General features: G+C 52.0%; 2 protein-coding genes across 2 annotated transcripts in view; one reads left to right on the top strand and one right to left on the bottom strand.

The window, feature by feature from the left end:
* CIMIP3 (ciliary microtubule inner protein 3) overlaps positions 1-15,257 on the top strand; it is a gene marked incomplete at both ends in the record, with an annotated part of 62,930 nt that overhangs the window by 14,978 nt on the left and 32,695 nt on the right. The gene's annotated exons all lie outside the window — the stretch shown is intronic.
* Positions 1-15,257, bottom strand: part of LOC308495968 (uncharacterized protein C6orf132) — a gene marked incomplete at its 5' end in the record, with an annotated part of 35,418 nt that overhangs the window by 6,039 nt on the left and 14,122 nt on the right. Inside the window, 2 exons of the mRNA XM_081044497.1 lie at positions 316-3,370; positions 5,621-5,696. Of these exons, the coding sequence (XP_080900623.1) occupies positions 316-3,370; positions 5,621-5,696 (3,131 nt within the window). The remainder of the gene's footprint in view (positions 1-315; positions 3,371-5,620; positions 5,697-15,257) is intronic.

Raw genomic sequence — 15,257 nt, 5'->3', positions numbered from 1 at the left:
CACTCAGCCTGAAGCCCTGGGACTCCAGGGGCTGGGAGAGAGGAGCAAGAAGAGGGGGAGTTGTTGGGGGAAGCAGGAGGATAAGGAAAGCCAGACAAGAGAGATTAAGGGAGATGAGAAAGCAGGTAAGGGAAGCACCCTCTGCAGGTAAAGTGCGCCTCCCCCACTTTCTCTAGGCCCCGAAAGCCAGAGGGGAGAACACCAAATGTGTCGCCCTGCCGGACAGCTGAGGCCTGGTCTGAGGGCAGTGCCTCCCCTTCACCTGGCTGCCTACCCCGGCCCTCATCCCCTCCCTTGCCCTCATCCCCAGCTCACCTGCTGGTAGCAGGGGTGAAGCCATGGTCGCCACCAGGAGCTTTGTACGTGGCCTCGCCGCGGGCCGGGCTCTCCAGGGACATCCTCCGCGCGCTCAGGCCGCCGGGGGGCGCGCGACCCGCCGAGTTGACGCGCCGCATCTCGGGGCCCCCGGGCGCTCCGAAGGGCCCTCCGGGCTGCGGCCCGAAGCAGTTGGGGGAGCTCAGGCTGCGGCCGTTGCCACCGCGGGACAGCCCGGGGTGGCGGTGGGGTTCCCCGACGTATAGGCGCTTCTTGATGAGCGAGCTGCCCCCGCGGGAGAAGCGCTCCAGGCCTCCGGTCCCCGCGTAGCGCGCACCCGCCGGAGAGCGCGAGAAGCCGGGAGGCGCTGCCGGGGCCGCGGGGCCCGCGTGCAGGGGCTGCCCCACGTCTGAGAACTTGTTCCGGGGAGGGGAGCGCCGGCGGCCCAGATACCGAAGGGCCGGGACGGGGGGCTCAGGGTCATTGCTGAACTCTGGAGGCGGTGGGATGACCTCGAAGCTGAACTCTTTCTCCTCTTCCTCCTCCCTCTTGTAGGAAGGAGAAGAAGGGGATGAGAAGGACTTGGGCAGCAGGCGGTCCTGGGGAAGGTTGGAGGATGCTGGTCGTTCCCAGGCCACAGGGGCCTGGGGCTCCTTGGTCCAGTTGTGCCCTCGGGTTGGCTCTGTGCCCTCTGGGGCTCTGCCCCGCTGGGGCTTCCAGGGACTGGGGACAGTGGGCTGTGCTGACGAGGCCAGCTGCAGGTCCTTCTCAGCCTCCGTGGGTAACTTAGGCACCACAGTGAAGGAGTTGGGCCGGCCCTCCTTGAGGAAGATGCTGTCAGAGCCTGCCTGGTGCTGGCTGCCATGGTCACGAAGACTCCCTGGCAGGGAGGACCGACCCACGCCAGGCCCTCCAGACCTCCCCTTCTGTGCCCTCTGCCTAGCTGCAAGGAGCAGGGCCATGGGGGAGCCCTGCTCCACAACCTCCCCAGTCACTGGATGCCTGAGGAGTTGGTCAGCAGGCTGGGCTGAGGCTGGGGGTTTGGCTGGCAGCCCCTGGGGCCCCTTTGCCTCCACAGGCTCTTGCGACCCTGCAGTCTCTCCTCTGACCATGGTGGGTATCACCACAGCAATCTCTCGGCTGAGGCTGTTCTGGCTGTGATGGGGTTTGTAGAGAAATGTCCCCTCCTCTCGGCCAAGGGATATCTTTGGTGGGTGGGCTGGAGATGAGAGGGCTCCCTGTGTCTGAGGTTTACTGGCCTCTGAGGGGCACCCTTCTGCCTCTGTCTGGGAAGGCACTGCATGTTCTTGGGGTTCTGGTTTCTTCCACCGCTCAGCCAGGGCTAGGTTCTTCTCTGCTATCAGGTGAGATGATGTAGGCCGAGTTGAGGTTGTGGATGTTATGGCAGGCCCAGGCGTGGCCTTGGGTGGTGTGGCTGGCCCAGGCGTGGCCTTGGGTGGTGTGGCAGGCCCAGGCGTGGCCTTGGATTGGAGTGGCGTGGTTGGCAGAGGGGTGGTGGATAGTGGCGGCAGATTCTTGGCCACAGGCTTGGAGGATTGGCCATTATCAGCTCTGTTTTCAAAGACTCTTCCTCCTTCTAGCCGGGGTTTGGGAGGCAGAGACCCTATGCTGGGCTTGGCCTCCTTCTCTGCTGATGAGGAAAGCCGGGCCTCCAGTTCATTCCGGATCTGCTGGACACTGGGAGTTGGAGAGTCTTGGGGGATGTAGTCCACAGGGGGCAGGGGCAGGCTGGCGGCAGCCCCTCTCTCTGGACGGGGACTCTTCTCAGGATCACTTGGCGGTATCACCTTCTCTGGCAGGCTGGGGGTAGCCTCCTCTGGCAGGCAGGGGCCTTTCTTGCCCTCCTTTTCCTGAGAGGCCACTCTTGGTCCCAGCCTGTGACTAGTGCATCGGTCCTCTCTCTTGGAGCCAAAGAGGTAGGCTGCCAGCTCGCTCCGCAGCTTTGCCATCTGGCTGGGATCCCGCCAGTCCACAGGCTCTGAAGAGGTTGTGTCCTCTGGGCTGGGGAGGTTGGGTTTGGGTTTGGGAGCAGGAGAGCTGGATTTGGGGCTTTTCGTAAACCTAGCAGGTGGAGGGGCTGCCTTCTCAGCAGAGGGCAAAGGAGGGGCAGCTGGGGGAAGGGGGGGTGCTGGGGGAGGGAGTGGGGGTGCTGGGGGAGGGAGCGGAGCTGTGGGAAGGGGCAGGGGAGAGGCTGGGGGTGGAGTCTCAGCTTGTTCATTTGTCCAGGACTGGGACTGGCCCAGCCTTGGACTGGCAGGTGCCACCTTCCTGAACTCCCCAGAGCGATCTGGTTCCGGGGCCCTATCAGGGTAGACCTGGGATGCAGGGCGGACCTGGAAGGTGGGAGGCAAAGGGAGTCGACTGGGGGCCTTCTTGGTGGCCCCTTCTTCCTCTGGAGGAGCCCCTTGTGTTTCCTGAGCTGGGATGGATGAAGTCCTGACTGGCGTTGGGGGAGGCACTTTGAATGAACGGGGGAAAGTGAGGTGGGGCTCTGGTTTGGGTCCCAGGGGGCTCCCCTTTGGTTCAGCAGGGCTCCTGGGGGGGCTGGTTCTGGGGGCTTCTGGCTGCCTGCCATTCAGTGCTACCTCTGATTTCCACTTAGTGACATTCCCAGAGGGAAAGAGGTAAGTCTTCGTTCTATGAGGAGACACTGGAGCTGGGGGTGCTGGGGCTGGCATTGGGGGTGGGGGTGGGGCTAAGAAGGCCAAGGGCGGGGCAGGGGGAATGAAATCTGGAGGAGTGGGTGTGGATGGGGGGGATAGGGCCTCCAGTACTGGGGGTGGAGGTGGAGCCATGTTGGGCGGGGGTGGAGGTTCCAGTAGCAGGGGCGGTGGTGGGGAAGCCTTGGTAGGTGGAGGTGGTGTTCGGGACTCCCCTTGAGGTTGTGAAGTGTCTGGGGGTGGTCCTGTGGGTGGCCTTGGGGCTGGGCCTGGGGGAGGCGGAGGGATGAGTGGGTCCTGGCCATAGTGCGCAGGCCTCAGGTCACCCACAGAGCTGTACAATCGGAGGTTGCCGTTGACTAGTGAGCTGGTACCTGGAAGGAGGGAGAGGCAAATATGATGAGGCCAGTGAGGGCAACCAGCCTTGCCCATCTCTGTGCCCAGGGCGAGGTCAGGTGGGCAAGCGAAAGAGGTACTGGTCAGGGTCATGCTTCTCCTCCTGAACACCAAGTGGGAGGGAGCGGCAGTCTCCTGAGCTGTCCTGGAAGTGGCCCTCTTCCATCTAGGGAAGGGTCTCGGCCTATCCCTTGCCCAGCCTCTGGAGTTTGTACTGAACATTCTCCATTTACTCCTGAAAATCACATTCTACCCTTCTCTTCCTTGCTCACACTCTGGTGTATCATCCTTTACTGAATTCTCTTCAGTAAAGAGATTTACTCAAATTCTCAAATTCTCCTTTGAGGGCACCTTCTGTTTCTTACAGGGGCCTTGACTGGTACAAAGCCAGAAACCCAGGGTTCAAACCCCAGCTCTACCATTCACTAGATTTACGACCTTGGACATACTAGCTAACCTTGCTGAGCCTCAGTTTTATCATCTCTAAAGTGGGCATAATGTCAGTGCGTACCTCTTAAAGCTGTTGTGACGATTAAATAAGAGAATTCATGTAAATACATGTAAATGGCATAATCACGGTGCAAGGCCCATAGTATGCTCTTAATGGATGGGAAACACTTTGTTTACTACCACCTGTGCTTGACGTTTCAGACTGCGTAAGACAGACAGGGAATGTGAGAGAGAGATAGGAAGTCATGGATCAGGTGCAGGGGACTGGCCTCCTTGCTGAGGAAGTTTCAATGAGCAACTTCTGCTTTTTAAAGACCCTGAGTTCACCAAGAACCTAGTAGTTGTCCATCTCACAGAGAACTTCTGGAATAGATTGTCGACTGCAGGTGTGTAGAAAGAAGGTGATCCAGACAAACTGTCACTAAAGAGATGCAGAGAACCTCTGGGCCCCACAGCTCACAACTCTCCCTTCTCGGACCCACTCCCTAGCCCCACTCCCTAGAGTCTACTGGTGGCTGGGATACCCTGTTGCTTCTCTCTTAGGGGTACCTGTCTTTCGCATCCCTTCCTCTCAGTTTCTAGCACAGAGCGTAACAAACCTAGGGAGTGTGCAGCTCTGTAAGGCTCTTCCCAGCTGTCTAACTTCAAAACAAAGAACAGATGACAGAGGAGGGGAAACTTAACATTCATTGACCACCCAAGTGTTCAGAGCTGGGATATCGCAGTAAAAAACAAAACAAAACAAAAATTAGTCAAAATACTGGCTCGCCTGGAGGTTTTGTCTTAATGGGACAATGAGACAGCCCACAAACACAATACATTAGTAAATTATTACTAATTTACTAAAACACATCAGAGGATGGTTAATAAGGGGAAAGAAAAACCCAGGAGGGGTGCTGGAGGTGTGGTTTGAATAGGGTAGTCAAAGAAGACCTCTCAGAAAAGGTGACGTTTGAGAAAAGAGGAAAGGCGTCAGGGAGAGAGTTGTACATGTATCTAAGGGAAGAGCAGTGTGGGCAGAGGGAACTGCAGTGCAAAGACCCAGCGGTGCCTGGGTATTGAAGGAGCTGCAGGAAAAGACAGCGGGATGGTTGGAGGAGTGAGTGTGAGCCAGGAAAGACAGCAGGCGATGAGCCCAGGGGAGGCCAGATTCTGGCAGTCCTGGCAAGAAACTTTCCTTTGAGTGACATGGGAAGTCACTGGCAGATTTTAAGCAACAGCTGTGATGAGAAGTGACTTATGATTGAAAATGGCAACTGGAGTTGGAGCTGAGCTGCGCCCTCCACAACTAGATTGAAGGAAAACGACTTGGAGCTGATGGGCCCTGGAGAATCACGCTGTTCCCCAATATTCCCCAATAAAAAGAAATTGTAAAAAGTGTTTAAAAAAAAAAAGAAGTGACTTATGTCCCATCCAGTACTTCTTTTACTCCTCTAGAACTGGAATTGTCTTTCCCATTGCTCATTTGAATATACAGAGGTTAAGTGATTTGCCCAATAGAGCAAAGCTAATGCATAGGGGAGCAGGGATTGAAAGCCAGGTCTGTCTGACTCCAGGGTTCTTTCTACCACTTCATGCGGCCCTATTCTGGCCCCACACCATCCTTTCCCCTCTGGAAGTAGGTCTTACCCAACCCTGGCTCTCCTCAACAACCAGTGCAGCCAGTAGCCAAGGGGTCTGGGGACTCCGATTTTCTTACCAGTTGGGGAAGTGGGCCAGGTATTTGGGCCGAAGGAGGAAAGAAAGACGGACATGCCCCAAGCCCAGGGTCCTCTTACCTGTCACTTCTTTGTCTGCAAAGTCTTCTGGGACAGAGGGGGTGGGCACAGCAAGCCCATGGTTCTCCTGGGCATTCTGAAAGGGAGCAGAGAGATCAGGGAACAGGAAAAGACAGACAGGTGACTCTTTTTTTTGTTCTTTAACTTTTAAAAAATTTATTTAAGTGTGTTTTTCCAGGACCCATCAGCTCCAAGGCAAGCAGTTATTTCAATATAGTTTTGGAGGGCACAGCTCACAGTGGCCCATGTGGGGATCAAACCAGCAACCTTGTTGCTAAGAGCACAGCAGCTCTAACCAACTGAGCTATCCAGCCACCAGACAGGTGATTCTTAAATTGCTGCTGTGTGAGGCCATTTTCCTGCTCAAAAATCTTCAGCGATGGTGATGGGTGCACAACCATCACTCACAAAAGTGAGTACACTAAAATTTAAAAAAGGGCTCATTTCAAAGGTAAATTTTATCATACAGTCGAGGTTTGTTATTTGAGGTAGTTGTGGTCTGTAAGTTTGCTCCAATACCAAATAAGCAAAAACTGAATCAACACCCTGACGGAAATACAGGGTTAGGTTCCTGCAAACCTTGGTCACAGCATTTTCTTTTCTTTCTTTTTTTTTCTTTAAAGGTCGCAACATTTTTGACAACTGATCAATATATAATCTTGTTTTATGTGTGTTCCTATTTAAAGATACCTTACTTAACATATGTCGTTGCCGCATTGACATTGAACTCATGGATTAATATATTAGGTTGGCGCAAAAGTAATAACTCGCGCCTGAAAGAAGCTTATCTAACACACGTATTTTCTCTCCAGGGCACAACACAGCCTTCCTGCACTTAGGAATATTAGACAGCACTTCAGCACTACTCTTGGGGGGCTGTTTTAAACAGTGAAATCACCAACAAAAAGCGAAGAAATACAAAAAGCGTGGTCCTGAATATAATAGAAAAGGACACTTGTTTACAGTATAAAAGCTGACACAAAAAGCCACGTGTCGTCTTATTTGACCTCATCTGGGAATGTGCATGGAGTGGCTGAAAATTTTTACCCCTTTGCAAATGGCCAAAGTATCTTGAGTATTGATTTTGGGGTAATAAATACATTTTAGTGAGTAGGACAATTTTCATATGTAGAGTCCAACAAATAATGAGAATCAACTGTGTATGAATTATATCTCAATGAAAACAAAACAGAACAAACAAACCCACCATGACACCCAGGGGCGTCCACAAGTTAAAAGCTGAACCCCTCTGCCTGGCCTCCTGCTCTCTCTTTATTTTCCTCAAGTATTTACAGAAAAATAAATAAAAAGGAGGGAACCGGGCTTTTGACAACACCGCAGACGCCCTTCTGATCTGTAAGTCTAACAGGCCATAATGTGTTTATACAGCTGTCGGTTTGTACAGACTATTTTGCATTCTATTTTTTCTCCAAATACACATTTCCATATGTCAACAAAGTCCACACACCTGTCCTTTGAAGAGATATAGTGTATTTTATGGTTGCTTTCAAGGCCCTCAACAACCTGGCCTCGCACTTGCCCGCCAAGTTGTATTTCCCACTCATCTTTTATACTCATCCTGCACTCTAGCTCTACCAACTCCCTCCCCCCATCCTTCCAACCCACTTATATGGTTCCTGTTCATCCCTGATGCTGGGTGTGGGTCCAGCTGTGCCCCTCGTCCATCCTTTATTTCTAACAGTAATACCCCTTGCGCTGTGCTCTAAACACCACTTCACTTGCCGATGATGGCATTAACCCTTTGGGCTTAATGGATTAATACTTTAGGTTGGCGCAAAAGTAATTGCAGTTTAAAAGGCTCAAAATAATTGCAAAAACCGCAATTACTTTTGTACCAACCTAATACAAGAAGGGGAATTCAAGGTAGATACTTCAGAAATATCCACGAGACCCTAGGATCCCAAGGGTAGTCTCAGAATTACTCTGGTCATTTGCAGGCAACAAACAACACATCTTTTTGTGCTTAAAAAATACTGCAGCTGGAATGGCCTTGAGCTACCATCTAGTCTCTTTTTCTGCCTCTACTTGCTTACATGGGCAACACACACCTGTTCTCAACATCTCTCAAACCCAGTGATTCTGAAGCAGGGGCAGGTATGGGGGCCAGCCCATCTGAGGAGTGTCTCCCAAGACGTTCTGAGATCCAGCATATGTGCATACACACATTCACACACACGTCACTGATTGTCTAATAACATCCACTGAGTATGTTTCCTCTGATTGTGATGAGATGGAAGCCAGACCACCAAAAGCCAGGCTGAGATCTCAGATGACTCTTTTGAACATATTTATGAAGTAGAAAGACTTGGGCACTTTGCATCAAAATTCATGCTTTCAATTTGGCCAGTGGTGTGACTTTGGATGAGCAGTGGCGATGGGGGATGGGGACAGTGATGTAAAACTCATTTATGCACCTACTGTGTGCCAGCACTATCCTGAGAGCTTCACCTATTTTATTTCAAATCCCTTAACAGAGCCAGGGTGCAAACTTAGGCCTCCCGAATTACCTTTTCTACAAATCACTGACAGCCATTTTCTTCACTTACAAAATGGAGATAATGTTGCCTACTTTGCAGGACCATCATGAGAATCAAATGAGATAATATTCCTAACCCAAGAAATCAGTGCTAGTTGAAGGATTATGTCTTCCAATCCTCTCCCCCACAAAGGCGAAAACACTGAATAATTAACACTGAATAATTAAAGCTAAGCTGCCTGGAACTCTGGAAGCACCTTCCGGGTCACCCCAAGTGCTTAAGTATAATTATGTTACGAGCAGGAAGACGGACGGACTTGATGGGCCGGAGGTACTATGGCCCAGCCACGCTTTCCTCCTAAAGAACCCTGGAAACGCATTAGACTGCCAAGACCACAGGGTAGAATTCTGTCTCCTAAGCGGCCTTGGAGAAGCTGCCCAGGCAGAGCATAGGCTTTTCAGGTCCCCACACATAAGGGTTCCCAGGACAGACCCTCCAGCTCACCACAGTGCGTGAGGTGTTGTAGCACTCCATCATGCACCACCCTTGAGGCAGGTCCCCAAGTCCAGCCTCATCCCTTCAGGAGCTCCCAGCACTGAACACAGCCCCTCATCTCCAAGCTCCAGCTGGCCCTGCTCTGTCCCATTTATCCCCACATGGGCTCTGGTGGCTCATTCAGCCAGCCCTTTCACTGTGTGTATTCAGAGAAGGAACATACAAATTCACATTAACCTCAGTCCTAGAAAAACAGGCCCAGAAAGTGAGCTGCCCTCGTTCATCACAGGACCCAGGCAGCTGGCATCGAGGGCACTGCTTGGATGGTGACATATGTCAGTACGCAAATGTACAGGTTTAGACATCATCCATCTCTATGGGTGCTGGATTTCCTTACCCGCCTCTCTTAGCCTCGGAGAACCAAGGAAGAACCTCATTAAGGAGAGGGCTTGGAGGTGACACCTAAATGTAATGCATAATCCTGGATTGAATCCTGGGATGGGGGAGGTGTGTGCCACGAAGGACAATAATGGGACAATTGGCAGTAATTGAATATACAGAGGTGCCCAAAACGATGTATACATATTTTAAGAAAGGAAAACTATTAAAATTGTAATACTCAATGTACATCGATAACAAAAGGTGAATACAAGTTACATTTGACGTCTGCAATTACAAAAGGTGCTCAAAGTGGTTCCCATCAGCATCCAGACACGTCTGATGACGGCGAATTACTGCTTGAGCAACGCTGACCGAAGTGTCCACTTGTATACATGTTTTTGGCGCCCCCAGTATATTAAGTATATTAGATAATAGCATCATATCAGTATTATGTTCCTGAACTTGATCGTCGTGCAGAGAATGTCTGTTCTTGGGTAACACACACTGAAGTATTTAGGAGGAAAGGGGCATGATGTCTCAACTTTTCAGTGGGTCAGAAAAAAACAGTATGTGTATTCCAAGGGAGGGAACAAATAAAGCCAAATGTGATGTAGCTGAGCAAAGGCTCCAGGGAATTCTTTGAGCTATTTCTGCAACTTTCCGCACATTAGGATGGGTTAAAAAGGAAAAGTTACTTAATGCCACTGAATGGTACATTTAAAAGGGGTGAAAATAGTAGGTTTTATGTTACGTGTATCTTACAATGTACAAAAGTTAAAACAATGACAAGAATACAAAAGAGAAAGTGTTGGGGGAGACTTAGAGCTTATCCATCCACTGGCCATCAGCACGTTACATGCCTTCTTTCTCCCATCCCTAATACTCCCAGTCTTAACCATAATAACAGCATAATCCCCAGCACTCACTATACTAGATACTCTTTCTGCATTTTCTATCTTTTGACTCATTTACGTACTTTTCACAATGACCCAATGACATAGGTGCCGTTATTGTCATCTCCATTTTACAGATGAGGAAATTGAGGCACAGAGAGGCTATGTGACTTGCCCAAGGACCCACAGCCAGTTATACATCACTGTCTTTCCAGTCACCTGATCATCACCCGCACACCCAGCTTGTCACCCAGTTCGGCCAGGTACTTCCTGAGTTCCTCCCTTCCTGCCACCTTCTAAGCTCTGCCCTACTTCAATTCTCACTGTTTCTTACCCAGATAGACAGACATACAGACCCTGCCATGATCACCAGATACTTCGCTGGCCTCTGCCTCATTTCATTCTCCAAACCTGACGTCAGGGTGTTCTTTTTAAAATGCATCTCAGAGCAGGTCACCTCCCTGCTCAGAATCCCTCCATTGGTCCAGAAGATGAAATCCAAACAGCTTCATGTGGCATTCGAGACCTTTCATAAACTGTTCTCTCTGCAGCTCCTACCATCCTATTCCCCACCCACTCCACAAACCCTGGGTTCCAACTAGTGGTTCTCATCTTTTCCCCACCCCAGTGTACCTGAGGACCTCACTCACTCATAAGCAAATGGGCTCCTTACAGCGGGGATCCTCAGTGAGGCAGAGAGACCACCTCTTGGAAGGGTTATTTGGAGATTCCAGGGCTAGGTAAGTAGTTTGAAAAAGCCCCCGGATGATTCGACTACACTTCTTTCCCCCACCCATCATGAACCACTAGCTGCTTGGGATTCATTCCCACATCCTCTAAGGCCTCCACAGCTATGCTCTTGGTCTTGTTCTTACACTGCCTAGGGTCCTCATCATTGCCAGCAAACTCCTAGTTATCCTTTAAACCCCAGATTAATTGCCCCTCATCCATGAAGCCCTCCTTGGCAACCCCAGCTTGACTTAATTTCTCTTCCCTGTGTGTTCCTCATCCTGTATGCATTATTATTACAGTTCACATTGATTAGGTGCCTACTGTGTGATAGGTACCTTTCCGAGTACTTCACATGTAGCAACACAATTAGTCCTCACAGTAACCCTAAGAGGTGGGTTATTGTTTTTCTTTTATAGATGAGGATACTAAGGCACAGAGAAGCTAAGTATACAGCCCATGGTCACATGGCCAGTAAGTGGCAGCGCCAATTTGGAACCTCAAAGTCTGCCCTCTTTGCCACTATAGTATTTCCTCCAGCTCAAATAAGAGCCTATGGTGGATGACTGTCCCCTCTGCTGCCCCAGCCCAGCCTACCTGTGGGTTGGGTGACGGCTGTCTTTGTCATGCCTGGCACAGACTGGCCATTCAACCAATGTTTGTTGAGTGAATAAATTCCCAGATGAGTGAATGAGTGGTAGAAAGAATACAGGACAGAGAGGCGGACACCCTACGCTCTGGTGCCAGCCCCACCACCTATTAACTCGGAGCAAAGTCTCTTCTCTCTCTGGGCATCCCTGCCTCTTCTGGAACACTCTCTAAGGATCTCTTCACCCTTGGCGTTCTGTGAGTCCAGGCCCATAACGTGTCCAGTCTGTGACTCAACTCACATTTGCCATGTGGGTGGCGGCCTGGACTCTCTGGGGCTACCCCTCGGTGACAAGATGTTGGGATAGACATCCGCCATTGCCTCCAGATAGTTCTCTGCCTCCAGAGGGGGAAGGGGCTGGTAGGGAAAAGGAGGAGGAGAGCTGGAAGGAGCTGTTCATGAAGCTTCTTTTCCAGTAGCCACAAGGTGAGGCCAAGTGGGCCAGGCTGGGCCTGAGGTCACTGCTGGCCTCAGACATGGGACTCCGATGCTGCAGTCAGTTGGGGTACGGGCTGTGCCCCACCCGCAGCATGCCTGCCCTGGGGAAATGACAGACCCGGTGCCCCAAGGTGCTGCCTGCAGGGGTTGGTGTGTGCCTCAAACACATTCAGGGGACAGGAGCGTGTGGCCCTTTGAAGGTGGCAGCCCCACATCAAGAGAGTGGTGCACCCACCTGTGGGCAAGGAAACGATGGAGAACATGCAAATGAGCATGAGTGCCTGTAGGAGACAGCTGGCTGGTGCTTCCTTCCTCAGGCCAGTGGGCAGCCGGCCACGGCCATGGCCACTCCCTGCACTGCTGCTGCAGAGCAGCCCTTGCTCAATGCCTGGGGCAGAGTCCAGCCCCGGCCCTGCCTGGTGAGGCACTCCCCATGAAACTGGGCCTCATCTCTTCCTTGTCTCCACACCCAGACAACACCCAGAAGCTAAGATCATTGGTCATCTCACTCACCTCACAGAGGGGCACAAGCCAACTCCCCAGCTCAGTCAAGCAGCTTTTAAACAGCCATCACAACCTAGTATATTGAAAGTTACCCAGCGATGATTAGCTGCAGGGAGGCTGACGGCACAGGCGCCTTCCAAGAATATTTATATTTATGTTCTTCTTTATACTTATCTCTATTTCTCGGTACTGAACAGTGAACTTCTGTTTCCTTCTTGATTAAAAAAACACCCAATACAATAGTAATTTAAAAGAAAAAAATTCTTGTGACCAGGGGGAAAGAATGTAAATTTTGAAGTCAGGCAGCCTAGATTGGCAATCTTAATTTCACTCCCTTGTCCCAAAGTAATTGTAGGCAATATCTGTCACATAGTCAGTGATCAGTAAGCATGCCTCTCCCTTGCCCTCTGAGGCTCAGTTTTCCCATCTCTAAAATGGGGACGATCCCACCTCCCTGTGTGCCTCCATATACCTAAAGAGATCCTGCAGAGTAAGCTCTTGAGAAAGAGCATTTCCCCTGGGCTCTCCTCCCCTCGGTCCTAACCAACCTTAGTGGGTCAGCAGTGACATGAGTTCTTGGCCTGCTGCTCTGGGCACAGTCCCTGGGGTGTGTCTCTGTCTGTTTGGTGGATCTGAAGAGATGGGTGCTTCCTCTGGTCAGGGTCAGATCACCGGAAATGCCCTATGCTCCTTTTGACTACAAACATCTCAGAGTTAAAGAGAAGAAGGAAGGAAAGGGAGAACAGGAGGAGGAAGGGAGGAAAAGGGGCTTCATGAACTCCTCCTTCCAGCTCTCCTGCTCCTTTTTCCCACCTGCCACTCACTGTTTGAGGTTGAGGTTAGTCTCCCCTTAAAGCTTTAGGGGGTCAGAGCTGGCTGCTAACCTCCTGATATACCACCAAGGCTTAGGGCAACAGGGCTCACACCACTAATGGCTCCAGCCCTGCCCCCGTGGCCTCCTCATGCCCGGAACACATATCCTCATGCCTGGAATTTCTCAAAACCCAGCCAAACCCCAAGGTGGGTCACCAGGGCTGGGCTAATGGGCAATACATGGTTGACCTTGGGCACAGGCCAGCTCTGAGTCTTAGCTACACATTGTGGAATGCAAACTTCCTCACTAGATTCCTCCTGGAGCCCGGTTGGGGCACTTCAGGGTTAGGTGTGGAGCTGCAGGGGGTGAGGGAGATGACCCTGAGCCACAGCTAGAGCCGGGCATGGTTGGGGGCACCCCTGTAGGCTGGGGGAGCAGGGCAATGGGAGCCCAGCTTGAGAGACACAAGGAAACCCTCCAGGCATCAATGGTCTCAGCTGGGTGAAACTCACTCAGGTATTTTCCTGGCTTTGAGGGGCAGTGGGAGGGGAGAGGTCTGTGTTCTTCATAGAGCAGCTTCTCTGAAACTGGGAGCCAGTGAACATTTTATAAAAGAGCTCAACTGACTCCTCCCTGGCCTCTACCTTCTGCCACAGCAAATACCCTCTCCTGGGGTTCAGAGGAGAATTCCACCAATGAGACCATCTTCCTCTGGATTTGCCTGCCATCCCAGAGCCGCTCTTAGACCAGGGCTACAAGGGCCCTGCCCTGGACTCTGTGCCACAAAGGGCTCTGCTCTGGTTCCCTACAGGGCAAGGAGTCCAGAAGGTCAGGGGACATGCCCTCAGAGTCCACGTCACCCCCTTCTTGACCCTGCTTCCGGCACCAAAGTCCCCAGAATTCTAAGCAGATGGCCCTGAGCCCACTTCTGGAGATTCTCCCCATCAGTCCTCCTGAGGGCAGTCCAAACTGGGGGTGGGTGGGGGAGAGGAGTGCACATCCTTGAGCCCATGGAGTGACCAAGAGGTGTCTGTTTATGGGTGAGAATGAGGCTATGGATGGGGTTTGGGAGGTTCCGGTAGAAGCCCTCAGCGTGAGGAAAGGAGCCAGGTGGGGAGAGGTGGGCTGGGCTATGGTGGGGTAGGAGCTCCCTCTGTACACTCACTATAGGCCTCTGACACCCACCCCACGTGAATACATGGAGCTCCCTTACCCACAACCCTTCCAGCCAACACTGGCCACATGAATCTGTCAAAATCCAATGCCGACTGCCCTGCCCAGTTCATCCCAGGGAGCTCCAATGCCACCCCTAAAGGGAGCCTGGGCCTCAAGTTCAGAGATGAGCTCCTGCAGCAGGAGGTGGAACGGAAGCGGACATCCAGCTGACTCCTGCTGGTTCTTTAAGCTTCCAGGCAGGAGTCCAGAATAGGTGGGGCCTGACACCTCCCCAGAAACAGCCAGGCCTGCCTGACTCAGAGGGTGGGGTAACCCAGGAAGATCTCACCACCTGGGGCACCCCTGGGGACCTGTCCAGCCAGTTTCCCCATACTTGCCACATTGGCATTGAATTTTCAATTCCTCATGTACATCACCCTGGGGATGGTTTCATTCAGACCAGGGGAGGGTAAGAGGGAGAGAAGTACAACCCTCCCTCCCACCACCAGCTGTTCTACACACTTGGCTCTGGAAAGCTAGAGACAGGCTCTGGCTTGAGCCTTGGGCCCAGCTTCCCCTTGGAGTTCTACCTCCACGTAGGTGGGGAGAAAGGATCCTGCCCCCATCCAATCAAGGCCCATGTGGTGCGGACAGGACTGGATTGGGGCAAGACCTGGGCGCAGGTCCGGTCTCTGCCTCTATCGAGCTGTGTGACCCGGGCAGGACCCTTCTCATCCCAATGAGCACTGAGTTCCTACCAAGCTCTGAAGCTTGGTTATTGTGATCCAGTTCCTTACAGCTCTCGGAGCAGGAAAGGAATGGCCCCGGCGGCTGGAACACTGCCCTTTCCAGAGGTGGAAACAGAGCTCAAGGAGTGATCTATATGTCATGAGGGGTCTGGCTTCTTTGGGGGCCTCCAGAGAGCTGACTGTACCTCCTGTCCCTCCCTTAAGGAGTTACTTTAACACAGAACATGGCTGAGGAGCCCGAGGCCTGGGGAAAGGAAGGGCCTGGCCCTCAGCCACCCCACAGCCCAGTGACAGAGCCAGGACTGGTGCCAGTTACCCGAGAATCAATCCAG

This window comes from Rhinolophus hipposideros (genome assembly GCF_964194185.1).
Source record: "Rhinolophus hipposideros genome assembly, chromosome: 3".
Classification (NCBI taxonomy): Eukaryota; Metazoa; Chordata; class Mammalia; order Chiroptera; family Rhinolophidae; genus Rhinolophus; species Rhinolophus hipposideros.
The sequence above is the reverse complement of the archived record's forward strand: the minus strand, read 5'-3'. Positions and strand labels throughout refer to the sequence as shown.